Below are 26,778 nucleotides of genomic sequence, written 5' to 3'. Positions count from 1 at the left end.
CTCAGAAATTCAGTCATTCGTTTTTGCCCAAGATTTGATGTCACCACCATGCACAGCTTTCCTGTGGCACACTGCATGTTTGCAGGTCTTAAATTTTACTGCTATCATACAAAAGTTCAGACTGGAACTGATCAGAAATGGACGTCTGAAGCTGTGGGCGTGTGATTCTTCATGAGTTGTCATAATTTATACATTTTATTTTATGCGACAAACTCTAAACAAAAGATGTAACAAACATCGATGCTCCATGCTGGATAAAATTTTCTCAGATACAAACTAGCTAATCACCCAGTCCCACCTAAAGATAACATGTAGCATTTCCTCCTTAACATGTCAAAAAAAAACAAGTCCTTCATTATATATTTTGTTGTGAACAACCAAATACGTAACTTTATTCAAAGTAACAGTATCCAGTAACAGAGTGTCTGCAAAACTGACTGAAAGAAACATAAATAAAACTTTAAAACAGTAAGTTGTCTCTGAACATGTGTGCCTTAGTCTCCCATGATTCCATGCTACTCATGTCTTTTTGTTTTTACCGAGAGCGACATACTCTGCATTTAAAAAGTTCACACACTGTATTCTTTGGAAATGCATGTACACTTTAACTAATCATGATGGTAGTTCAGGGTGAAGAGTTCTTCGCACGCTGAGGTGACCATGGCGATGAGGGCGATGAACTCTTTGAAGTCAATCTCCAGGTCTCCATTCTGGTCAAGGTCCGCAAAGAGCTCATCCAAAGTGTCATTCTCTTGGATTTTCTGTTTAGCAGAAAAAGAAAATGAAACGTGAAACATTTGCAGCATTTGGACATTTAATTTAACGAGACCGAAACTCTATAGCGCCACTAGTGACACCGTTAGGTTTACGCGCTCATTACACGCCTTAAGACAAAATTGTTGGATAAAATGAGACTTGTTGGGAGGGCTGTGTTGGAGGTTTTTAACTCCTCTGCACATTTGTCAAAGCTTGTCTCTTGGCTTGTCATCACAGCAACAGCAAAGTGTAACATGTTTGCATGTTAGGTTGGTTTAAAGGTCAGTGACAATCTGAGGCTGAAGAAGCTTCGGTCATTTGCATGTGTGTGATGAGTCATCTAGAGACCATAAATCTGATCACTGGTGCCGTAGTTGTCACGATATTTCAGTCTAGATCAGTGACGGACAGTCAACTTATAAATGAACCAACCAACATCTACATCCCTCGAGTACTAGGGCGGCTTTTGCCAAGTATCTAATTCACAATAATACACATTTAAACTGTGGAACACTGTAGTCATGAACAGCCCAACACCTTTAAGTTGTTTTTTATGAGCTGTTATAAGAACGATACAGCCATAAACATGCATTTACACTTTCAGTTCCATAGCCCACCTTTATGAAATTACTCATCTCGTTGTTGATAAGTGCTTTAAGCTCCGTTTTCTTCAGCTTGCACTTGTGACCCGAGTATTTGTGAAAAACCTGAATAATAGTGACCATGCCTTGCTCCAGCTCTGACATATTGGCCTTCGAAGCCTGCAACAGACAATTTAATTCAATCCCACTTCACACTCATGTTTCACTCCCTCACTCACTTGGAGTGTTGTGATGGAGGTTGTTGTTTTTCTGCATGTATTTCTGCATTAAATAGACTCTAGCATGACGCATGCCCTTAACTTCTAACTGTTACTAGGAATAGATTTCAGATGTTGACAAATGGTTTACATCATTTAGTCTTTCTTACCTTCTTGTGAAGAAACTCCTCCGTCTTGTAAGGATCCTCAGTGCAACTGACGGCTTATTCAGCAGTGTGTTGGCTTCCTTGCCCAGCTGAGAGTAGACACTTAACTGTATTGATCAATCAGATGAAGGTTTATCCGTTGACATACATAATGGACAACTAATGGATATCAGTGGTGGGAGCCTCAACCAAAAAGCCATTTGCTCTTAAAATTTGTCACTTAATCTCCATTTCACAAAGTTAGTGTGTGTGTGTGTAAATGTAATCCTGTATGTGCACTTAGTAACGGATGCATTTTCCTTCCACTTGTGGTCTGGCCACAGTATTGTTGTGAGGGTCCATGCTGTGAGTCTCGCAAACTTAAGTGAACTCTTGATTAGTTTCAGAAAATGTCCAACATATTCAGTGTTTCATACACTGAACATGAAACAAATCTGGGTGAGAAAGTCTGAGAATGTGTTCAGAAAAAAATTCACTATTCATATAAAATGTATGTTTATACATAGAGAAAACGGGTAAGCTTCCTTCTCTCTGATGGTGTGCAGATGAGTTTGGAGGAGTGGGATTATGAGTTCAGGAAATGTATTTCCTGTTGACCAGTCACCACCCTTCTAGATTCTGGACACTCTGGCACGCTGATATCACCCACAGAAGACCCATAGCAACTTTTCACGTGTTATAATATCAACTGTCAATTTATAATAATGAGTAAATACACCATCAAATTGTTGAAATTGTTGTGGTAGGTCACATTTTACATTGGTTACAGGAAATGGCAAACACGGTGTGTGAGGAGAAAAGAGAAGTGAAATAAAAATGAAACATCAAGGAAAGCAAAGTATAGCCAAGAAAGAAAATAAAATATCCGTAGATGAAAGACAGGTACAGGAGCTGTAAGAGTGCATGGACAAATGGTGAAAAAGCACTGTCCAGAGCCACTGTCCACTATTCCTTTAAGCAAAATAAATGTTCTCAAATTATTTTTTGATCGTTTCTTCTAATCAAACATCAGTATTTCCACCCTTATAATAGAATTCAAATGAGTCACTGTTTACAGTTTACTACCCAGTTCCATCACGGTGAATATCGATTCATCATATCCAGTAGCAGCAGTAGTATGCAAGAGTCAGCTAAATGAAAGCTTAGATGCAATGTAGATTAAACAGACATATCAGAATATCCACAGTTTTCTTAATATGGATATTTGGAATTCGTTCGCATGCTGATAAGCAATGCTAATGCTAGAGAAAGTGTCCCACTTTACAAACTAGTGTCCCACTAAACCAGAAAGCACGTCTCATAAAGAGGATTGCAATTGAGGTTTATGTCAGTCTAACTAAATCATTTTTACAATTTTATTTCACTGTCGGTGAGGATTTGTTCAAATGAAAAAAGAATCAAAGAGATGTACCTAAAACTGTCCCACTTTACCTGATATCACACTACAACTGCCTGGAAAGCTGGAAATTCGCATTTGCATTTGAACGCACCATAGCTACATCCTGTTGTCCATACCTTGTAAAAAAGTGCTTACCGTGCTTTCCGCTTGCGTTCCTGCCTGCACCTTTAGCTGGGCGGCCTAGATGTGAGGAGACCGTCCGCCCTTCCTGCGATAGGAAACTCGCACTGACGTAAAGAAACCGAGGCAGACGGAACCCAGTTTTAATTAAGCGCTTTAACGCCACTGTTTTTACTGAAACTCTGCGTCCTTTCACACCACATTATCCGGGTTCAGCGAGCGTAGGGCGGAAGGAAAAAACAGCTAACAAGACGCGACAGCCGAGAGGAGAATAAACAGCGCGTAACTTGGATTTTTTTTTGGGGTAAGGTTTCACTCATTTTATTGTTTTGTTTTTCTTTTTCTTTTTCTTGGTCGTTTAAAATCCTTTTCTACATTACCTGTGATGTAATCTCACAGATGCTCAGCTAATCCCGTGCAAATATGTTCAACGTTGTGTTGCAGCAGTAATGTCAATATAGTTGGCTAATTGGAGTAAAGTTGCGTGCAAACAAGAACACTGATGGCAGCTTTTATATTTTTCCATCTCCGGAGGATATATCAGTACTGAAATACCGCCCTGACATTACTGACACTCAGCAAGGTGTGTGGGCTCACACGGCAGTCATTTTCTGCTTGTGGGTGTTTTTCTCATATTATTTTACTAGAAGATTATACACGGTGTGTTCATATAGTTTTTCATAGTCCATAAATAATTATTCTAAATTAAATTATGAAGTGTTTTTGGAGGGGATTGTGTGCTGCATGTCATGCAAAGACCTCAAGCCACAGCCCTCCCTCAAACACTTTGTCTTTTTTCAGAAATGCCCTGTTTTCATTTTTAGGCTATAATTAGCTCAGTGTATGAATGTGTGACCTACCACAACTTCTCTCTTCCTTTCTTCTCTTCTTCAGACATGGCTGATCTGCTGAGGCTGCTGCTCCGGGTGGCTGAGAAAGCGGCGAACGTGGCTCGAGTCTGCAGGCAGGAGGCCCCCCTCTTTCAGCTCCTTGTGCAAGAGAAGACCGGAGATGACAAGAACAAGAAGTTCGTCCAGGACTTCAAGACGCTTGCCGACGTGGTGATCCAAGAGATGATCCGGCATGATGTTGGTGCTCAGGTGGGAGAAGTCGGTGTGAATTGTAAACTGTCTGAATGAACAGCAGCTGGACTGTGTGTTGGATCATGATCCCGTCTGTTCTTTTGTTCAGTTCCCTGAGATGGCTGGTTTCATTCACGGAGAGGAGTCCAACAAGTTTGAAAATGGGCTTGGTAAATACGTATTATTACACTTAACACACTACATGGTTGTTTTTTTTTAACTCTATTGGGATTGTAGTCCTATACCTCAGTGCTGAAGGTGATTGGCAACAATACTGGATTACCATATGAACAGACAGGGTACCTTCGCTGGCGCCCTAAAACCATAGGTTCACTCCACATCAGTTTTTCATGTGTGACTGGTTGCCGATTTGCTTATTGGCTACTCTTATGATCGGCTCGGTGTTGAAAAGTCAAGTTTTGACCTCGTGATATTAGGGCTGTAACTAAAAATCAATTGTCAAACAATTAAAATCTCAGGAAAAAGTGAAGAAACACAGTCAACTCATAAACATAATCTCCTAAAGCCCAACCCAACTTCTTCACGCCAGTCCAAAAAAACCCCAAAGATATTCAGTTTACCATCACATAAGACAAAGAAAAGCAACAGTTCCTCACATTTGAGAAGCTGGGAACAAAGATTGTTTGGCATTTTGTATTCAATAATTGACTTAAGCGATTAATCGATTGTCAGATAGTTCAGACGTCTCATTGGCTGTTTCCATTTCAGCCCTTGCTTCACTGAAAAGCAGCGCTCTTTAGTTCTGCAATGTCCAGTTCACGCTCGCACAGCTGCCGAGTACGACCACAGTGCACTGCAGCTGCCGGGGGTTAAGTGTCTCACACAAGGGGTTTTCATTTATTTAATTTATTTTATCTGTGCTGTGTATATTTTCACTGCAAATTACATAAAGAAATATTTATTTATTATATTTATATTTGTTTGTCAAAACCTCCTTGGCAGAAAACCTTCAGTAAATACTAGAGGGACTAAAAATTTGCTACCTTGCTGTAGCAGAATGATTTTTCAGAATGTATAATCAGTCATAATCAGTGTGCCACTGTCTAAATGCTTGATCATGCCGCTCATTGCACTGTGTAAATATTAAAAGGCGTTTGTTGTGAGGTAGTCAAACGAAGCCTCGCTGACTCTGTGTCACCAGGAGAGAGCGTGACGGTCACCGTGTGCGCTACGGAGGAGGAGACCGCGGCGCTGCTCGCCTCGGTGCTGGACGGCAACCACACGGCGGCGTCTCTGTTGGCTCGAGCCATCCACCAAGACCCGGCAACCATTGAGGCCCACACAGACGGTCTGACGGTGCCAGTCAGCCCCGCTGAACTCGGCGTATGGATCGACCCCATAGGTGAAAGACTGGCAGTTTTCCTGTCTGCTGCAGTGATTAGGAAACTGATTCCAGCACACAGTGGAGAGTAGACCCTCAGTGAGAACTGTATGTCTCTGTCTTTGTTTTTATCAAGATGCCACCAGCCAGTACATAGAGGGCCGAGAGGAGGTGCTGGAGGAGGGCCACCTGTCTCCTTCCGGTCTGCACTGCGCTTTGGTCCTAATCGGCGTTTACCTCCGGAGCACAGGTGAGCCCGTCATGGGCGTCATCAACCAGCCGTTCAACTACAAAGATCCAGCAGGTGGAGGGTGAGTTAAAAACAGGAAACAAAAGACACATTTCATCTTCTGCTTCTGAGTTTCCAGCAGGTGTAAACATTCAAACAGCAGTCACTGCATGTATGTGCAGGCCTCTTTTGTTTCAGTTTTGTTTAACAGTTTTGTGTCTTGTGTTTATATGACAATTTATCAGATATGAGTTCTCCTTGAACTGAGCTCCACTTGTGAAAGAGCAACTCTGGACCATGTCCCAGCCCAAGTTTAGCCCTGTGTGGGAGGTGTTAGGGAAATGTTATGAGGTCCACCCTAGTAAGAATACAGCCGTGAAAATTTTCATCTCATTTTCATGACGAGCTGCATGTCCAGGCTAACCAGATGCTCTACGTGTCAGATAAATCAGAACTGGGCGAGTGTTTACATGATGAGGTGACTCACTCTCTGAACCTTGTGAACGAGATGTGATAAAACTTGTGTGTCCAGTTTAAATCAGATATATGTGAAGAATGTGAAGCTGCAGAGTTTGAAAGGCAACTATCTGTTGAAGATAGCGAAGCATTTATACGCTGAAGAGCCAGATATTTCCCTTGGTGGAGACCAAAATAGAGCTAAAAGAGAGTGAATGTTGAAGGTACAGAAACACAACTCTAAATGAATGATGATTTTGATCTGTAGATGCTGATGTGTAGATAATCAAGTGTTTGCTAACAAGTTCAGTATATCAAATTAAAATGTGATGACACGTCAGTGTTTTGTTCACAACATGTTCCTGTCATTGCAGGTTTAAATTAATAATCTGAATTAACAGTCTCATCTTGGGCTGCTGTCTTTTCCCTGGGTTTCGTCTAAAGTAAAATATTCTCAACCAACACCACTAATTATTCGCTTTCACAGCTGGAGGGGCAAGCATTTCTGGGGGGTGTCCTGTGGAGGCGTCAACGTCTGCTCAGAGTCGCGGCCGAACAATGGGCCTGGAGGGGGTCTGTCTGTGGTGCTGAGCTCCAGCGAGAAGCAGGTGGTGAAGGAAACCCTGACGTCGCTGTGCGGTCCTGACAAGATCGTGTACGCCTCCGGAGCCGGCTACAAGATCCTGTGTGTCATTCAGGGTCTGGCTGATGTTTACATCCTCTCAGAGGGAAGCACCTTTAAGTGGGACTCCTGCGCTCCTCACGCCCTGCTCCGAGCCCTCGGAGGGGGAGTGGTGGACCTGGCGAAGGGTCTACAGTCCACTTCTGACGCCCCGGATCAACAGACAGAACTGACCTACCACCAGCCTCACACTGAGTGTAAAGGAGCAGACCGCTGGGCAAACCATGGCGGCCTGGTGGCTTACCGAGACTGTTCTCAGCTCCGCAGCATCATGGGAGCTCTGAAAGGCAAGCTGTAATCGACAAAGCAGTGGCAGTAATCAGAACAAGCTGAAGCATTGTTGCATATATGACCATATTAATGTGTTCTGTATTAATAGATGGGAAGGAACGGAGGTACAGGATGAAATATTTTAATTATAAATATTACTGTCTTATTTTTAACCAGATATATTTGCAAGTTTATATATTACAAGATGAACATCAGGTTTGGGCAAAGTAATATTTTCAAATACTTTCTGTCTTAATCAGTGTTTCTGGATTGTGTCATTTACATGTGGGTGCATGACCAGGGTTTAAAAAAAAAAAACACAAAATTGAACAAGATTTGAATTAATCTGATTCATTTAAGAAAACAAGAAACGAGAGAGTGCTGTGCTCCTCTCAAGGCTGTCAAGATGCAGGCTAAAAGAGTTGTTCAGGAAGCAAAATTAGTACAAGTCAGGACAGAATGCAGAAGGACAACTAAGAGAAAGTTTTTCCGTCAGTTCCACCACTGACTTCCACTAAGCGTTACTTTGCGAATTTTGTTTAGCTCAGACCAATGAATCATTTATCAAACCTTGATAGGCTTTGTTAAGAGTTTGTCTACGTGTTGCATGAAGAAAAATACGAGTTCAATGAAAGTACGGTGCTCACTGCAGGGCAGTCGAGGAACGCTTCGCTGCCAGAGGAAACATAATGTGGCATCACAAGACTGCTTCTCTTTGGGGTCAAAATTGCAGTTATGAAAAGTGATATTATCTAACCTGTATGAGGCTATGATCGGTCAAGTGAGTGGATAAGACTCAAATCAAGCAGTGTGCAGGAATTTGCATCTCTCTGAAACAGCTCCTTTTAAGGAGCGGAGAGATAGTCAGTCATGGCCTGCCCTCTTTCCACAGCTGTAGCACCATTAGTTAATAAGGTCAGAGAATGGAGACGCCATATGAGGTAAAACAGCGACACTGAGTTGTTTTCAGTGTGGGTTTACAGTAAAATGAAATATTAAGCCAAGGTGGGTACCAGAGGACAAAGATGAAAGACAGTGAAGGATTTTGAGAAGGTCACATTTTTGGGTTGAGTTTTCCCAAGGACTTGCTAACTTCAATTCGGAAAACCTGCCTATGGAGAAGCATAAAGGAATTTTGACAGAAGCAGACAAGCAGCACACTGATGATGTCTGCGATTGGTCGATTGCAGTGTCGGTCCAAAAACATGTCCTACTCTGGCTCTGCTGAAGGACCGAAACTTTATTACCTTATCAAGATGTTTGTAATGATGACACGACGTAACCTTACTACCATGTCATGTGTAGAATAACTTTGATACGCATTGTTAAATAATCGAGAAATCCTTTGTTATGCATACTGAGCACAGAACAGAACGATATGCATGTAGGAAATCATCTTTATTCTCAAAACCAGAGAAAGCAGGGGAAAAGAAACCCAACAGTGATATTTTAAAACTGTTTGCCAGCCAGGGAACTCGCGTTACAATTCCCCACAAAAAAAAAACAAAAACAAAACAACAACAAAAAAAAACAAACCCTGATGATTGTCAGAAATTTTTTGCAATACTTCTGCATATTCTGTTAAAAATTTGAAAAGAAAGAAACAAACGAAAGAAAAATGTGTTGGCTCTTTCATTGACCTCTTGGACTTCGAGCTGCTACCTTTAGCATACAGCACTGTACATTCTCAAGACAAGGCTGACGTGTGGGAAAAGGACGCACTCTGCTTAACGTGGTTACAGCTGTGATCTGAGCCAGTTTCCGAGACAGGGACTGAGTTAAGTATTTGGCAGTATATCGTGAAAATGAGGATGGTAAACAAATATGGAAGATTGATTATTGCACGCTGTAACAAACTTATGAGCAAAATTTAATCACTTTTGTTGCTGTCTGTTTATCACACAGGAACAATTTGACTTTAAGTCTGCCTGATTAGCTGTAACCTCCTTTCCTTTACCAGAATAAGCTAAATCAGGGTCTTTTTGTTTTTTTAGATTTTGGGTTGGTTTCATATTAAAAGGAAGGGCCATTTTAATTGAGAAAAACTCACTCCATGTCTGGGAAACTGATGTTAAATGTACAAGAGAGAAACTATTTGACACATGAAAGAAATGCGGTAAACTTAACGTCCTGCCTCGGTGAACTCAAGGCTCATGTTTTTGAGCTATTAAGACAAGCTCACATGAATCATTACAAACTCTGGGCTGCTTCAGAGTTTTATGGCTGTGTGACTCCCAGTGTTGTTTTCCAAAAATCTGTCACTCGTTTAACATTCAAATTCTACCAAAAAAAAAAAAAATAAAATAATAATAATAATAAATCTGAATTTGTAAATGAGCTGTTAGCTTAGCGAGCTACACCTCCTACTCAGCTGCAGCTGGAGGAGTCTGGCAAATCACCTCTGACTGTTCAAAATCCCTGTGATGTTATACCGGGGTGGGTGTGCAAATGAACACAAAATGGTACTTCATCAACTGTCAATATAAAAAAATAGCCTTTGTCAAATGCCTTATCACACATAACAACCATTTCACTAAACTCTTACAGTCTTCACAAATCAGATGTAAACAATATCAGTTTGACTATGATGAAAATGTCAATTTTTCTATGCAGTTAAGCCAAAATAAAACCAATTCTCACACTGTTACACGCAGCAACATTGGGGAGATTAAAAGAAAATCAAGTTATTTGGATTTATAGCAGATTTTCTGTGATCATGTGACCTTGGCATTTTGAAAGCTGAACCACATACAGGTGGGAGGAAACTCTAGTTTACAGTCAGATCATTGATTTCTTTAATCAGAAGCTGTCAGCCGCCACAGAGATGACATGACAGAACGAGGATAAAAAATAATTAGGATAGCTGAAGACAAATCTGAGTCTTTACTGACACGTCCTGAGCTGGGTGACAGTCACGACAGATCGCTGAAGCTTAACATGCCCCGAAACATCCACGGCGGCATAAGATGGCACTTAAGAAGAAGTTAAACCCTTATGAAAACTGTCAAAATTTAGATGACAGCAAGATTTATTTAACTGTATTAGGTTAACATATTGTATATTCTAAATGCAACACGTTTTTCAACTGTAGTCTTATTCAAGGCCATCAAGTCAGTAATGATTAAAAAAAATAATGCTGAACGGAAAAAATCCAATCTGACAGCACAGTAAATTTACACACAGGCCAGGCTTCCTTCATTATCTGTAAATAAGCATGACATCAAATTGCATCTAAGCCTCAAATGGCAGTTAACTCCTGTATGTTCTGTTGTATTACTAACTGACCAGCATTTTCATTTTGTGTTATAGTGAATCAGCAGGGGGCAGTGCAGACCAGTTCTGTGTGGTCCCGTAAACAGCGGAAATATCATCATTTCAAAATGTCAAGGTGACACTTTTCAAGCTTTGAGAGCTCTGCTGGAGCTCAGTATTAAAGTGAACTGGATTTCAACCTGTGCTGTAATTATAATGCCAATCCGGAGCTGAAACAATAAACAGAAGGCAGATTTTTTGCACGTCGAATCAATACATCCCAAAACAAAAGAGCTCATTTTCACTTTTCAGACCCAGATTTTACAACCTGTTTTAAGTTGCAGGTTCACCTCCTCCTCTCCTCTCCAGCTCTCAGAGAAAGAAAGAGAGGCTAATTCATTTTTACTGAGTGGTCTTACAATGCAGGATGTGATTCTCTGGTAATCAGCACACAAGCATCAACTGAATAGATTTGTTTAAATTCTAGAGGTTCTGTAATATCCAACCACTGAAAGTAAACCTCTAGAAAGTTTTAGTTAGTATTCAATTACGCATCATGTTAGTAAATGAGACAATTTGCCTGCTTCTAGTCATACAAACAACTAAGAAAAGTAACACAAATGTTAGTTGCCTCAGAGGAAGTTGAATGACTGAAGTGTTGTCTGTAAGCACAGTACCAGAGACTCACAACATGCAGCTCTGAGACCAGCTCACAACAAAATGCAGTTACTGCATAAAAAATCATCTGCCATTTTAGCACATTTAGTTCAGATGTGTTGAGTTTAGCTGCTTTTGATTCATTCTTGAAATATGGTGGGCGGAGGTGCAGTTGTAGACCCACATGTCGCTGACATGAGTAACACTGACACAGTGAAGCTGCCCAGATCATTATCTGCTTCATGCTGATTAGAGCGATCCATCACTGGCCTGTAAACCTTTCTTCAAGTGTGATTTGGTTAACACTAACCTTATGCCGAACATTGACAACAAAAGTGAAAAAAAAGTGTTATAATGCAGGTGAGTAAATCATGCATTGCAAGATTTGGCAGGAAATTATGAAAGGAAAATGTTTTATTACAGCATCCCGATAAGGACCTCAATGCCAAGGCTACAGTCGTCTTAAGACCATGAAAAAATAAGGTGAAATGAGAGGTAAAGCACCATCATTGCCGGGTCTTCAAACCTCCTTCAATACTCAGTCAAAAGGCTCGTCTTCATGATCCAGTCTCTCTTTCCTCTGGCTGATCTGACCGCAGCCTTACGCACATAAACCTTCTCCAGTTCAGATCATGGCATGCCAACAGGCAGGCGAGAGACAAACATGGCCATTATTTGTTGAGTCCCTGTGTTGCTATGTTGACACACTGAGAGGTCTACAGACTTCACCTCTGAAAGGGTTTGCGGAACTTCTTCCTCCTTCTCGGGGGTTTGCCACTTTCAGCCCACGTCTCACTGGACTCAGGACGGTGACCCCCTGGCATGTAGTAACTTGTCTGGCCTGGGGGAGGGGAGAACGGGGGCGCTCCAGCACCAGGTGGCTGATGGTGCGGCGGACCTGAGGGGAAAAAGCCCCCATTGGCAGCCATGTCGTTCGGAGGTCCTCCCTTGAAGATGCGGTTGAAGAAGTCCTGCAGTTCTGCGGGGTTGGTCGGACCTGTGGGGTGCTCTGAGGGCGTCCTGAAAATGGAAGTTTGAAAGTTCAGAGATGTTTTTGGTTGGTGATCTTTTCTGGTCATGTGGCAACAGCATGCGAGCACAATACATTAAAATAAGGCTGATAATATATTTAAACATAAAGTTTATATTCATGAACAATACAAACAGTTTAGGAGAATTTTCATGATCAATGCGCCATCAACAAAATGTTGCTGGGAAATGTGTCAATCACAGTGGAAGGAAACGTTTCATCAGCGGAAACCAAAAAACATGACAGAAGATGGAAAAAATATTGATATCAAGTTCTGTTTGCATTTTTTTATTACATGGCCAAATGGATAATATTTGCCACAATAACAACCCAAACTTGAATAAAAATAGCGTACCTGTGTCGTGTGGAGTTGCTGTTGTTCTTTGAACCAAAAGAGATGTGATACGGCACACGGTGTGTGTCAGGTGAAATGCCTATTCTTTGGCAACCAGCCCACTCTGAAACATGACAGCATCACAACAGGTCACAAGAAAGAGAGGAAAAATGCATCTAGGAAATACTCTGAAAATTCTGTTTGCTCATGCACACTGCAGTTAGTCACAAGGTAAGTGAATAATGTCATATAAAGCTAATGTTCACCTGTAATGTCATAAACCTTCCCATCCATACAGGCAAAGTATGTGATACGTAGGCCCAACATACTGGACTCAGCCCACAGGTCCCCCTCCTCAGCACTGTGGCAGCGGTTGCACTCAGCGCAGAACCGGGCCTCAGCAGGTTCGCGATCCATCTCGAACCGCCTGCACGCACACACGCACACACACACACACACACACACACACACACACACACAGGTCAAGGAAGGAAACACAGCTGTGATGAAAGTCTACAACCTGAGACATGATTCAACTGTGCATAGAACATAATGTTGAACTTCTGAGGAAATGACAACGCGTCAGTTGCCTACGCTGGGCGTGTAGTGACATACTTGTGTTTGCCTTCGCACTTGGTACACATCATGGTGTTCATGGCTTCCTTCAGGTCATCCTGCAGTTTAGTGAGAAATTCGTTCATGGACTTCGAGAGCTCAGTTGCTGCCATACGCTTCCTGCGTGGGAACAAAACGGAGTGGCTGGGTGATACATAAACAAATTCAGCCCAAGGAATCAAACACACTCTAAATCACCGTACAATTTTAGGCCCATTAACAACAATCGTTTTAATAGAAAACACTGTAAATTGAAAAACAACAGACCAAGGATAGTTCCACACAACTTATATTTACCATTTTGCATATATTAAAATTGAAGGACACTTGACTTTTTGTTTTCAAATAACGCAAATGATAACGCATCCTAACAATTGCAGAAAAAAGCAAATGATTATTTTATCAGTGTAACTTAAATTTTTTTTTTTTAAAAAAATAGCCACTCAATAAATCGTTTTGAAGATAATTTATCCTCCACTTCCAGTTTTCCATAACCTCTTTTCTATGTACTCACAACTCATACTCTCGTCGTGTCTCTGGGTTACTGACAATATCCCAGGCAGCCCTCAGTACTTTGAACGCCTCTCCAGCTCGTGGGTGTTTATTCTTGTCTGGATGGACCTGAAAGGACAGCAGAAAAGGTTGTATGAGTAAAGGAAAAATTTTTAGCCTCATAGAACAGTTTATTAGTCATTTAGGCATCCATTAGCTGGAGCCTCACACACACCTGGACAGCCAGCTGTCTGTAGGCCTTCTTCAGCTCAGCCTCAGTGGCATGCACCTCCACGCCGAGCACTGTGAAGGGGTCGAGTTCGTCCTCTGGCACCTCAGCCAAGGCCAGCAGTCTCTCTAGCTCCTGGCCTGGCTGGCCTCTCCCTGCTCTGCCGGGTGACTCAGGGCTGGACGGCACTGCATGGCTATCCCTCCTGAACCTGCTTCGGACTCTCTCAAACAGTGACGACACGTTCTTCCAAAACCTTGACTCCTGAAAAGCTGTCCAATAGCGTTTTCCTCTCTCTCCACCAAGGCGGACCAATACACCCTTTCCCCACTGGGATCCGAGAATAACCAAAGCACAGACAAGTCTCAAAGAAGATAAGGCAGCGGTTTTTCCCCACTTCACTGACCTAACAATTTTATCCACCAGGTCCATTACTGAGCATTTTGTCCTTTTCAGAATTCGATGAGCATCTGCCTTCATTCCTGCTATATCTGTGATCTTCATAAGGAGCTGTTGCCCAAACTTGTAAAGTTTCACCCCTCCGGTCTCCACACCGACTCCACAATTGTGAGTTAACGTGACAATAATCTCAATCATCATGTGGACACAAGATATGCACCAGAAGCTCAGAGACTCCGACAAAATCTCCTTGAAAGCCAAGATGAGCTGCTTGCCTGTCCTCCTGCGTCCTCGATTCTGCTGATGGTGGTGGTGGTGGTTTCTTCTGCGGGTCTGCTTGTGTCGACCACCACTTGATGCAACATTGCCTTTTTGCATGGAGGAAAAAACACTTTGACTGCTTTGCTCCGAAACCGATCCACTGCTCCTCAGCTTGCATTTCCTTCCAGCTCCATCATTTCTCCAGCCAGACTCACCATTCATAAACTGCTCCTTGGCAGCTTCATCCTCTTCTTGATTTATAACGTGCAAGTTCTCGTGATCTGCCGTGCTGTCATGCTCGAACAAATCTGAAGTCTCCTCAGCATCCTCTTTGGCCTCTGTAGATCCAAAATACTCCGCCTCACCAATTCCAGAGTCTTGTGGAGTGGCTGGATTTGGGGTGCCCTGAGATTCGAGATAGGCCATTTTCTCCACCTGCTCGCAATCATCATCAGACTGTCTGGTTGCACACTGACCAGAACTGGTGCCTGAGGTGTAATCACCATCAGGGGTCTCCTCGTCATTATCCGTAACACCATCCATCTCCTTCTCAGCTGCTTCTCTCTCCATGTTCCTTACAGCTGTTTGATTGAAGCGCTATGAAATCGGAATCTCAGGGCTGATGATATCCTAGACCCTTAAGCTGTGGCAACATTTTCCCCACATTCTCAAAAAAAGTGAGACTGGGGACTTCTGAGGGTCAATCTCATGTCAACCATATCAGCAGCGACTTCAAGGTGTCAAAAGGCTTTTTTACACACCTCACATTGTGTACCACGCCGTTGTCTGAAAAGCAACACAGAGTTTAACATACTGCTTACACCCACGTTCAAATACTAAATAGCCAAATACTAAAACAAACAAAGCAGGACCTTAAAGCTAAAATAAGAGCAGAACGCAAGGCCACTAATGTGATAAACATCGGTCATCAATGAGAGATTCAACCATATCGTTTACATCATTATTCTTTTTACATCTCTGGACATATGACACCAGCATCGTAATGTTAATACTGATGAAGAATGGATTTTATTTTTTGGATACTTAATTTTGGATTGGCCACCAACAGACACTCACATCTGGTTATATAATCTAGACAGTTCCAAACAACTGTACTGCATTACAGTGCACATGAAATCTAGCACTATGAACTTACACATACCCCAATAAAACTTAGTCAAACAAAAAATGTCAAACATTTGCTTACTATTTGCTGCTTTTCTTTCTGCTTTGTATCATTATAAATGACTGAAGTAAATATTTTTGCACTTGGAGTGTTGGATGGACAAAACAAGACATACAAAGATGCCACATTAAGCTATAGAAAACTGTGATAAGCTTTTGTGACTATTTTTATAGACTAAACAGTCCATCTAAAAAAAACACACACAGATGAATTGACTATAAAAATACCAGTTAGCTGCAGCCCTGTGAAGGACGCATTTCTCATAAACTGCCTAAGTCAAACGTTTTACTTTACAGCTGAGGAGGAGACAAAAGTTCACCATGACTGTGGAAAAACGCGTTTTTCCCTGTGTAAAGAAAAAAAAAGACTAAGCCCGATTGAGTAATGGAACTCATTAATGATTAACAGACATATAATAAAGCTACATGACCTTCTCTGCCCATTTATTGTACAAATAATAATAAGCAAACTAAAAGTATAACACCTGGTTTAAAACGCACTCATATAATAATAACGTTACAACACAGATTACATTCAGTTACATTGCTTGGGTGTTTGCTAATTCAATTAGCCAAATAAAAACACTGTCTATCGAAAAACGGCTTATATGAACAAACGTTTGACCTTTAAGAACGGATAAAAATAAAGAGAAAACAGGCATTGCAAAACGTTCAGTCCTGCCTGTCGAACATGCGGACATGTTAATTTGATATTAATTTATCACTGACAACAACATCTGATGTTTAAAAGGCGGCTAATGTTAGCCAGGGTGTTAGCATGAGGGAGGAAGCAGCAAGCCAACAGGATGACAGACAGGCGCTACGGGGGCTAAAATTAGCTTGCCTACGGCTGACTAACATGATAATATTTCGACTAAATAAGGTCTCAAACGAACATTAAAACGACAGGACAGCAGTTAACTGTTAACGCACCTAGCTCCCAAACAACCAAATGAGCAGCTAACCAGCTAATATTAACGTTTGTTTCCCCTTCCTGTGGAGTTTGACGAGGCAGCTATGGTATTTTCTAAGACATCGGACGAGTCCAGTAAGGAGGCAAATCATTTTTGCATTTTGCATTGAAACTAGATGTCATATATACCTCTCAGATAATTTTGTAACCTTGTTTGTGAACAGACAGCCAAGTGCCCGTGTTGATTTTTTAGCCACTTCTTCTTCTCCTGCTCATTTTCCTACTTTCTTCTAGTTTCTTCTTCCGCCTCCTCCCCCTCCTCCTTCTTCGTTGTTTTCTGACTGTTAGCAAACATCCGAGAGAAGCACTACTGCCACCCAATGGTTTGTAAGTATAGCTACTCATTAACAATCGTTTTTCCTTCGATTTTAACACATTTTTCTTAATAGATTTATTATTATATCCCAATTTATCCATTATGTAAATAAGATACACGCAAAGAGTGACACAGCTTTAATAAATCATTCTAAATCTATCTAGATAAATCCCCTAAAGTCATTTACACTCATTATGTAAAACATGCCCAAAAGTATTTGAACAAACCCGTCCATTTACTTAGGTCAAGGTTCCTTATTTTCAAAATTTTAAGAAAAGTCTTAATCCAACAGAATATCTTTAAATTACATTTAACACAATAAGTGGTCAAGGAAGGCCTTTGCTCACGTAGAAAATGGTTGTGAAATGGCTTGTTCACTTTGCAAAAATCAAACCTTTTCTGTAGCTAACTGGTTAGTAAGTCAAATCATGACATCAGCTGGTCTCTACAGTCTTTCACAAAAAGACAAATGTATAAATCAAACGTTACACCCTTTTAAATTGTAAAAACTACTTTTGCAATAGCGACAGTGATATACAGTGAACTCGGTAAAGTTTGTCAATGCTGAGCCTGAATGTACATGTGCAGAAACAGATTTAAAGAGTTTGAGCATCTTTTTAGTGTGAATTGACGTATTAAAATCACAAAAAATGAAATACCAGCATTTAAAATTACACTGGGGGGGTCAATACCTGTTCTCTCAGAATAATGTAAGACCATGCCTCTCCTAAATAAATAAATGAGGGTGGTGGTTGGAATTTCACTGGTGAGTAACCCCCCACACTCAAATGTTACATCTGCTCAGTATTGTCTGTATGAGGCTATAGCCTTTGTGTGCTGACTACTTGTTAAGGAGTCTTGGACATGGCAAAATTGTGGGAACCCCCTAAAGCTTCTGCATGAAAGACTCATCTTGAAGACGCAGAGGGTTAATTTCAAGCCCCCACCACCACCACCCACATCTCCAATTTGAAAGCCGCCTCTCTACCGGGAGAGGAAGGCTCTTTTTCGGTCAGATGGCGTGCTGCAGTCCGCCCCCGTCATTCTCCAGCCCACACAGACAGGGCAGCCAGCAACCAATACGGTGCGCCGGAGGAGGATTTCTGCCAGTGATTTCAGACGAGGTACGATACGCAAAGGGGATTTACTACGCCAATCCGAGCCGGGGACGCTTTCGGCAGTGAGCAGCGGGGTAAGAAGCGAACATGATAATAACTGTGATGTGTCTTTGAGCGGCGTGCTTTCTGCTAACATCTGGCTCAGGGATACTCGCCTCCAGTCGATGGTTGTGTCTGAACTGGAGACAATAATCTTAGCACCTACTGTTAACGTCTAAACGTGGCTTTGTCTCACTGGTCCACCGAAATTAGTTTTGATGTCTGTATCAGTTCCAGTCCGGGACTAACTGTGACATCGGGTGGTTGGAGAGACACAGCTCTGCAAATACGTCGGTCCCCTCAGTGAACATCTGACTGCCTGACCTGAAGAAGGTAAGAGAGGTTTATGAGCACTCAAACCGTTTGAGGGTTTAAATGAAAAACGTGTTTGTAAAATAGTTTGTACATAGAGGAATATGGGAGGGGGAAATCGCTGCAAAACATGCACAAACTTCTTATATTTACTCTGTTTTTATCAATGCTGATTGATGAATTTCAGGCATACCAGGTCTAGTCCAGGTGGCAGAATCTTTACCTAAATAAATAACTTGTACAGGATTTCTCCACCTGCAGGTTCATGTCTTTCCTTTCTCCTACTTAAACTTTCTAGTGCTGTGTGCCATGTCTCTGCCACGCACACTCGGGGAGTTGCAGCTCTATCGGGTGCTGCAGAGGGCCAACCTGCTGGCCTATTATGAAACCTTCATCCAGCAGGGTGGTGACGACGTGCAGCAGCTCTGTGAGGCGGCGGAGGAGGAGTTCCTGGAGATCATGGCACTAGTTGGCATGGCCACCAAGCCACTGCACGTGCGTAGGCTGCAAAAGGCCCTCCGAGACTGGGCTGCAAACCCTGCGCTTTTCAGCCAGCCTGTCTCCAATGTCCCTCTTGGGGGCATTCCACTGTTCAAAGTGGACGGGACAGGCGCCAGCGGACCAGCAGGCGGGCCCAGGAAGTCCGTGAGCAACGGGCAGCCGGGGTCTCCTTGTGAAAGAGAGGATCGGGCGTGTCTTACTCCAATGCACAGTGGGAGTCCAAGAAGCCCTTGCTCCCAGGCCTCCCCACAGCCACCTGACACACACTACAGGGAAAAACTGTCGCCCATGGACCCACACTGGCTCAGCCCAGAGCCCGATGGGAACTGCACTTTGGCTTCTGCATCCGGAATAGAGGAGGAGCCGCCCAGCCCGCCTCTGCTGTCGGCGTGCCCCCCGGGTCCCTCCACATCTCCGAGCCCATCTGCTTCCTTCACCCCAGCAACCCTGTCAGCCTGGCCCGGAGGACAGCTGGACAACGAGACAGCGAAGGCAGTGGTGGAGAGCGTGGAGAGGCTCCTCAGGACCCTGCCCAGGTCGGATCCCGCAGAGGTGAAGACTCTGCTTAGGATGAACAAGAAGATGGCAAAGACTGTAGGGCACATCTTCAAAATGGGGTCCCAGGATGCGAACAAGGAAGAAGAGATCCGGAAGTACAGTCTCATCTATGGACGCTTTGACTCCAAGAGGAGAGAAGGGAAGCAGCTCACTCATCATGAGGTAAAAGCATCAAAGACAAGAACAAAGATTAAGTATCTGAACGTATCACATCATGTTTCGTACCTACAACAACATGGTGGTAGAGCGAGTCTTACATCATGCCTGAATATACATTTCAGATCAAAAGTATGCAATTTCTTTTTTGCCTGCATGTCGTTATCACAGTGTCCCTCCTTCACCCGATGCTTTTCCTTCTCAGTTGATCATCAATGAGGCTGCAGCCCAGTTTTGCATGCGCGACAATGCACTTTTGCTGAGACGAGTGGAACTCTTTTCTTTGGCTCGGCAGGTGGCGAGAAAATGTGCCTACACCTCCACACTAAAGCATGCAAGGTAGGGCTGCTGCTTATAGAGAAGAGTGACCTGTTCACCAGCAACCAGTGCCCAACACATTTCACACCTGCTGGGTCTTGATTGCTCCTGTAAGAAAAAAAAAATCCTCTTGGATCGTCAGCACTATAGGTTCTAATTTTTCTTTCCTGTAGAACAAAGCAAAATCTTTATAGAGAACCTTTCAGCAGAACATGGAGTAGTGTTATAACGAGCTACACGTGAGATAAATGTAAATAAATTCATTTCATAGCTGAAACAAACACAGTGTTAAGTATATTCTACACGAACCGCATGGTTTACGTGAGTCATCTTCCCTCCGCTTCATTCACTTTCACATTGAACCTGGCTCAGATCACAGTGGGAATTAAACTCCAACCTCTGTAGTGTTAGTGTATTGAGCTGAACACTGGAGTCACAAGGGAATACACAACTTACAAAACACCTTTTAATATAATCTTTGTGAAAGTTTATTGAGCAAGATGCTCCTTGTAATGAGTTAACTGCAGCAAGTAAAAGCAAAGCACAAACCATAGCTAAGTATTTCTAAAAGTAGTCATTATATTATGATAATGCATTACATCTAAAGAATGAATGTTATGTTTTATATTTCCTATCCAAGTTACGGTCAAATGATACAAACCAAGATCAAAGTTCCCTTTATGCTACCACATGACATTCAAATATTTACAACAGACACCTTCATCCAAATAATTAATAATTGTAAATAATAAATAATTCTGATAAATCCGTAGTTTATGTACCTGGTCATTTTACAAGTTGGAAAAAAAGTGGTATTCAGTGTGAATTTGTGTCTTTTGCTGCATCTTCTGCAAAAGCAGTAACTTGATTTGACAAAAGAAAATCTTTAATCAAGGTCCAGTAGGGTTTTTTTTTTCCTCTTGCCAAGGTTGAAAGCTCAGCAAAAAGATTTTTTTGGGGGGTTGAGACTGCTTGTTTCCAAGGATGAGCTTAGATTTTTTTTTTTTTTTCGCTCCTGCAGGACAAATGCAGATGAGAACAGCTTACTGTCCCAGAAGAGAGCGAGACACGAGGTGAGTTTTAAGTGCAGCACGGCCATAAAGTGTTTCATCGGCAGCAAACTGACAGCAATGTGTTTTAGGTGATTGTGCCTGAGAGTGTGTCATCACTTCTCGGAGTCGAGGGCTCAGAGGGCTTGACCCAGAGGGCAGATGATGACAGCTTATCTGCAGAAAGCCTCGACAGTGTGTCACACGGTAAAGACTTTTTGTCCTCTCTGAGCTCTTCTGTAGATCATCAGGTCTCCATGAGAACTCGGTGTGTTTCAAGACAGCATTTACACCCAAATCTATTTGTCCTGTTAGAAATCGGCTCACAGTGCAACCAGTCTCCATCCCCCCGTCCCCACACTGACACCTCCAACCCTGCCAACTGGAGTCGCCATCTCATACAGCAAACGCTAATGGATGAAGGGCTGCGACTGGCTCGGATGGTGTCACATGATCGGACTGGCAAGCTCAGCCTAGGTTCAGAAGGAACTCGCTCTGCAGGTGAATCCGCCAATCGTGACTTAACAATATTATGTGCTTAATACTGAACGCAGAATAAAAGTCTTATTTTGCCATTTTGCAGTGTCCAACTTTGTTAAAGTTACAGGAATAGTTTGACATTTTGGGAAATATGATTATTAGTAGGGCTCTGTCCAACGGTGACAAAATCCACATATCAGCACACCTGAAACTCACAAGTTAACATGCTGTATCTTTGTTTTGTATTTTTCATGTGTGCAAAAAACGAACTGTAAAAAAAAAATATCACAATTTGAGATTTCAATGGGGGTAGTGTGTTGAAATATTTCTTGGCTGGAAGCCGTTTTACACTTTTAGGCTGGCTGTTTCCTCCTGTTTCTAGTCTGTATGCTAAGCTAAGCTAACCGACTGCTGGCTTTGTATTTATCATGCAGACATGAGAGTAATATCACTTTTCCAAGTCTAACTCTTCCCAAAATATCAAAATATTCCTAGAAGTTGGAATCCGAGGCAGAATTAAGAGAATGCAAGTTGAACTGAAAATGACAGACAGAGACTCACTAACCTCTCCTAACAATGAATATTTTATTGCTCTAGAGCTTGAACTCTAGTGAGTCACAGTAGGTGACGCCTCCCACCATGCACAGCCGAACTTCACCAGACTGTAAATTAGAGAGGATAGAAGTTAGAAGGGGAAACAGAAGGAGGTGGAGAGCGATATATAGAGAGAAAAAGAGTGAGAGAAGGAGGGTGGTGGGGGGGGGGGTGTTACACTGTTATAGCACTTCCTTAATACCCTGTTACTGTAGCATTTTTCTGATGCATCACAGCTTCTCACAAGACAGAGAAATAAAAAAAAAAAAAGAAAAAAGCAATGATCTGAGCGAGTTAGACGTTCTGGGCTGTGATAGCCAGTCGAAGAGATGAAGCGAGGAGAAGGAAGCCAGCAAAGACATGAGGGGGCGGGGAAGGGGAGGGGAGGGGAGGGGGGGTAGGAAGTACTCTGTGGGTGGCAGAATTGGACCCCCCCCCCCTTCTCCTCAGCAGCGACTGACGTCAGAGTGTGTTAGGTGCGTGGGCTGAAGGGCGGGATGGATGGGGCGTGGGGGCGAAGGAGTGGGAGGTAATTGGAGGGGCGTTGCATTGACTCACCAAGCGACAGTGTACAAAAATAAAACCTGTGGGCAGGGAAATGGCACAGAGTTTTTTATACATCTTCTCCCTCTACCAAAAGGACTGCGGAAACAACAAAAAAATGACATATGTTTCATCTCTGACGTCAATCTCCCTCACTTTGTCTTGTTTTTTTTTCCCCTCTCTCACTCATCCAAGTTTCCTTCGTCTGTCTCTCATTAATCAGAACTTTGTCTCACTTTCTTTCATTGTCACCGTTTTTCTGCCATAACTTATCTTCAGCTGACAGTTCACATCGTCATGGGCTCACGGTTCTCCATCTGACGAGTGTAGTCACCTGTGGTTTTACATATATGTTCCTGAATATGTGCTATTAAATCACAATTTATGTTCTTCATATGTTATTTTATTTGCCTACACCGTTACAACACATGTACAAGGAGGGTTTCTTAATGAACAAATAAATAAATGAACAGTCGATAAATGAATATTACGTGCTGTTTACATTTACAAGCTCACATCACACTTTACATATCGGAGGTAACTGTTTCAGTATGAATACACGTAATTATTATTAAGAGATTCATGTCTATTGATCTCACATCTCGTTCACATCAATACATTATCACCAGTCCAAAAACTAATTAAACTCAGCAGAAACTGGAGACTTTTTGTTATTCAACAGCTTGGGTTGGTCATATAAAATACGATGACTTCACTTCATGTGGGAGAGTTTCTTGCTGAATTCCCCAAACTATTAAAACACTGGTTGCATTTTGATTACTGTGGCTCTTGACTTATTATATTCATCTTACATCTCAGTGTTATAATAACTTGCTGTCTGTTCACTGCAAAACTGTACACTGTTGATCTTGAAGAGTTAAACAGCAGCACCAAGTCATAAGTGTTTGATTTTAAATAAAATCTGCAAAAGCACACAAGCCAGACTTTATTTTTCCAGCTGTTCTTTAACTGACTCCTGAGTTAATTTAAGCATCGGGTCTTATCTTAAATTCTACTTTTCTCCACAGACCTGGACAGTAAAGTGGAGAGACGAAGCTCAGTAACAGCGTGCAGGAGCAGTAGCCCTTGCATCACCAAAGACGACTCGAATCACCGTGGAAAATGAAAATGCCAACAGATGTCAGGGAACTTGTTGTGCCACACAGCTTGTCCCTGAGCAGGCTTTTCTTTGTGTACCTGCATTGAGAGTCTCATCGACTTCAAAATCAATACAGCAAATGTCAGAATTTACCAGCCGACTGATATCACACACACCGGCATTGACTTCTAAATGCAATTCAAAATGAACTGATCTGACTTTATATACAGTAAATCTGTAGGGGAGACGCTTCTTTGCTTTAGTTTTTAAATATATGAACCAGATGTCCTGCAGAGTAGAGCTGATGAGAAAAAAAAAATAAGAGGAAAAAAAATCTTCGATTTGTTGAGAAGTGTGTTAAAAGCGTCACCTGTTTCAGATGAAATGGGCTCAACACAGCAGGGGGCACTGCTACTTTGGAAATGGACTCTTTTAACTTTCTGCTCCAATGGACTCTTTTAACTTTCTGCTCCAGTAACATGGGGTAGTTGTAAAAAGGAAACGTGGTTTTGTAGGACAACTTGTACCTACATTTCCAGCAAGATGCAGTATAAAAACAACAGCTCCTCACCCTCAGGAAACAAATGGATGTTCTGGTTTTTGAAGTCAGTGTGTTAGATATTCTTTAAAATTTAAAGATGAAGACAAGTAAACCCCACTCAGACGCATTTGGCATAAGTTGGATTACACAATCACGGCTGTCAGGTGTCAGAGGCCTTTTGTCCTTTGCTGCATCATCTAATCACCTATGAGATCCGAACAGGCATGCTGAGGTTTCTGACATATAAACACACAGTTCTTAATCATCCAATCACGTCACATCTTTCTGCCATGATGTTTTGCTCAAGCAGCTGATATGGTGTGTGTGATAGATAACACTTCAGGCTTCATTATATTATTAATAATGTGAATATTTACTCCAAACACCTTTTTTTAAGCTCACTGGCATGAAACACAGATGCTTTATTGATTTCCAGCCAGAGTTTCAGTTGCCTTTCTCTCCACAGTGAAATCAGGGTCAGGGGTCAGCAAACGCATCATGCTCTATGGGCCCTGCAGCAGGGAGGACTTTCCCGCTACCCCCCCTCATCTTTACCTTAATGTTGTCCCCAGTAAGGTGCCACTGTACAGCCTGTGAGGAAACTGCATTCCAAACAACATAGCAAGATTTAGAAAATTAAAAAAAAAAAAAAAAGAAATTACCACAGCATTTTTCAAAGATGTGGTGATTGGAGTAGAGTTTTTACGTGTAGCGGAAACTTAAACCATGGCGGTGTGTTTTGGGATAATTTCTGTAGTTTTAGATATTAACGAGTTGAACCATATGTCAGTTTTCCCTTTTAAAAAAATGTTCTTTTGTCCTTTGAGACTTTTAATAATAATAATAATTTAAAAAAAAAAAACACATGCAGTGGTTTTTCAGAAAGAAATCTCATGGTGCTTGACTCTTGATGAAGCAGCTCCTACAAGCTACGTCAGCCTGTTGGGCCCAATTTAAACTGTTAAAATATATTCACACTTCATGTAATGGCAAGGCCCATATTGATGAGAACTTTTGTATATCTAACCACAGAGTATATCAGTGAGGTAGCGTGCTGTGCATCAGTTACACCTGCCTGTCTCTTGAGCATTAGTAACTTCCTCAGTTTATTATGTTGCCAGACAGATTATTTATTTTGTTACATCTCAATAAATGTTATTTTATTGCTTAAAACCACAGTGTGTTGCATTGTTTTCCACAAAGAATCATTTTTTATTATTATTTCTTGGCTGTTCTGACGTGTGGAAGAAGCTGCAGGAGTTGCGTCACACAACCAGCAACACCTCTGCTGTCGTCTTGTTTGTTGCACTGACGCTCTGCACCGAGCCTCGATGCCGGCATGACTCACCTGTACCAGCGATGTCATGTGCACTCATCCACACACAACCCTCCCTCGCTTGATTTTCAGGCAGACAACGGGAGAAGATCAGAGAGACACATGATCCAAGCCTCAGACAGCCTCGAGAAAATCAAAACCTCCAAATGATTGGTAGATTATTTCGCTGTGGTCACACTATGTAGCGCAGTAACGATACAATCTGTTCAAACATCGCTAAGCATTGCTATTAAGAGGGATGGCAGTGCCTCTTGATCAGGCTGTTGTTTCACCATCTTGGTGCAGACAGAAATATTCCAAAAATTGTTCAGTAGATTGACATTAAATTTGTTTTACAGACATCTGTGGTGCCCAGAGGATGAATTCTGCTGATTTTGACTCTAGCACCACAATGAAATTGACATTTTTTGCATTTTCTTGAAATATCTTCAACCATAGATTTAATAGCAATGAAATTTCGTACACATATTCATTGCTTCTTGGGGATTATTTAAAAATTTGACATATAAACCCAAGTCAAGCTTTCTGTTTATCAAGTATTTTGGCTTATGACCAAATATTCGCAAAGTTAATGACATTCCCACCAGCCTCAGCAGTAATTACTGTACATCAATGTGCTATCTTGATTCTTAGTATTTACCTCAAATAATTGGACCACTGGACCAGCTCCAAAGAGACCTGCTCAGATATTTTTATTTAAGTGAGATTGTCAGAGAGTAAAACTCTTGGCGCAAATCCGCCTAATTACACTTCTGTTTACTAATGACTTTCAGTGTTGTGGTAAAGGATGCCAGAGCTACATTCTCTAATCCTGTGTCGAACAGTCCGCACAAACACGAAATTTTATTTGACACTAAGCGAGGTATGCAATAAATTAATTTCTTTCTTTTATAATGTAATTAGTGACATCAAATCAAACATTTATTCCTCACCTTCCCCCCATTTCTTTATGTATACTTGCTTTTGTGTCATTTTTCTCTTTCTACTTTACATGTTTTATGTCTTGATGTATGCCGGAGGCTTTATTTCTTCATCTCTTCTGTGAATCACTGTGGGACGTACCTGCTGTTGAAAGGTGCTGTAACTGTT

General features: G+C 41.9%; 4 protein-coding genes across 7 annotated transcripts; 2 read left to right on the top strand and 2 right to left on the bottom strand.

Annotated features, from left to right (window-relative positions):
- Positions 1–26: 26 nt before the first annotated feature.
- Positions 27–3,372, bottom strand: LOC124056577 (protein S100-B-like). Of its 2 annotated transcripts, XM_046384155.1 has the most exons (4): positions 3,257–3,372; positions 1,726–1,829; positions 1,374–1,517; positions 27–761 (listed from the first exon to the last, which is right to left on the bottom strand). In XM_046384155.1, the coding sequence occupies exons 3-4, from the start codon at positions 1,500–1,502 to the stop codon at positions 609–611; spliced, it is 282 nt and encodes a 93-aa protein (XP_046240111.1). In that variant the 5' UTR covers positions 1,503–1,517; positions 1,726–1,829; positions 3,257–3,372; the 3' UTR covers positions 27–608. The 2 variants fall into 2 exon arrangements, with proteins under 2 accessions (XP_046240111.1, XP_046240112.1); XM_046384156.1 differs by lacking the exons at positions 1,726–1,829; positions 3,257–3,372 and having other exon boundaries at positions 1,374–1,709.
- Positions 3,314–9,581, top strand: inpp1 (inositol polyphosphate-1-phosphatase). Of its 3 annotated transcripts, XM_046384133.1 has the most exons (7): positions 3,314–3,541; positions 3,773–3,824; positions 4,136–4,341; positions 4,433–4,493; positions 5,486–5,686; positions 5,802–5,976; positions 6,838–9,581. In XM_046384133.1, the coding sequence occupies exons 3-7, from the start codon at positions 4,138–4,140 to the stop codon at positions 7,328–7,330; spliced, it is 1,134 nt and encodes a 377-aa protein (XP_046240089.1). In that variant the 5' UTR covers positions 3,314–3,541; positions 3,773–3,824; positions 4,136–4,137; the 3' UTR covers positions 7,331–9,581. The 3 variants fall into 3 exon arrangements, with proteins under 3 accessions (XP_046240089.1, XP_046240087.1, XP_046240088.1); XM_046384131.1 differs by lacking the exon at positions 3,773–3,824 and having other exon boundaries at positions 3,314–3,542; positions 4,134–4,341; XM_046384132.1 differs by lacking the exon at positions 3,773–3,824 and having other exon boundaries at positions 3,314–3,545.
- dnajc14 (DnaJ (Hsp40) homolog, subfamily C, member 14) lies at positions 8,682–17,016 on the bottom strand. Its single transcript, XM_046384109.1, has 7 exons — positions 16,859–17,016; positions 13,918–15,357; positions 13,705–13,811; positions 13,191–13,310; positions 12,842–13,002; positions 12,597–12,699; positions 8,682–12,231 (listed from the first exon to the last, which is right to left on the bottom strand). The coding sequence occupies exons 2-7, from the start codon at positions 15,139–15,141 to the stop codon at positions 11,937–11,939; spliced, it is 2,010 nt and encodes a 669-aa protein (XP_046240065.1). The 5' UTR covers positions 15,142–15,357; positions 16,859–17,016; the 3' UTR covers positions 8,682–11,936.
- Positions 17,017–17,858: 842 nt separating this feature from the next.
- On the top strand, positions 17,859–25,043 carry nab2 (NGFI-A binding protein 2 (EGR1 binding protein 2)). The gene is made up of 8 exons (XM_046384121.1): positions 17,859–18,237; positions 18,434–18,535; positions 18,813–19,735; positions 19,935–20,068; positions 21,069–21,120; positions 21,189–21,303; positions 21,412–21,597; positions 23,742–25,043. Exons 3-8 carry the CDS (start codon positions 18,824–18,826, stop codon positions 23,837–23,839), a joined length of 1,497 nt encoding a protein of 498 aa, XP_046240077.1. The 5' UTR covers positions 17,859–18,237; positions 18,434–18,535; positions 18,813–18,823; the 3' UTR covers positions 23,840–25,043.
- Positions 25,044–26,778: the final 1,735 nt, after the last annotated feature.

The sequence above is a fragment of the Scatophagus argus genome, chromosome 3 (assembly GCF_020382885.2).
Source record: "Scatophagus argus isolate fScaArg1 chromosome 3, fScaArg1.pri, whole genome shotgun sequence".
NCBI lineage: Eukaryota > Metazoa > Chordata > Actinopteri > Scatophagidae > Scatophagus > Scatophagus argus.
This window is presented reverse-complemented; position numbering and strand designations above follow the sequence as displayed.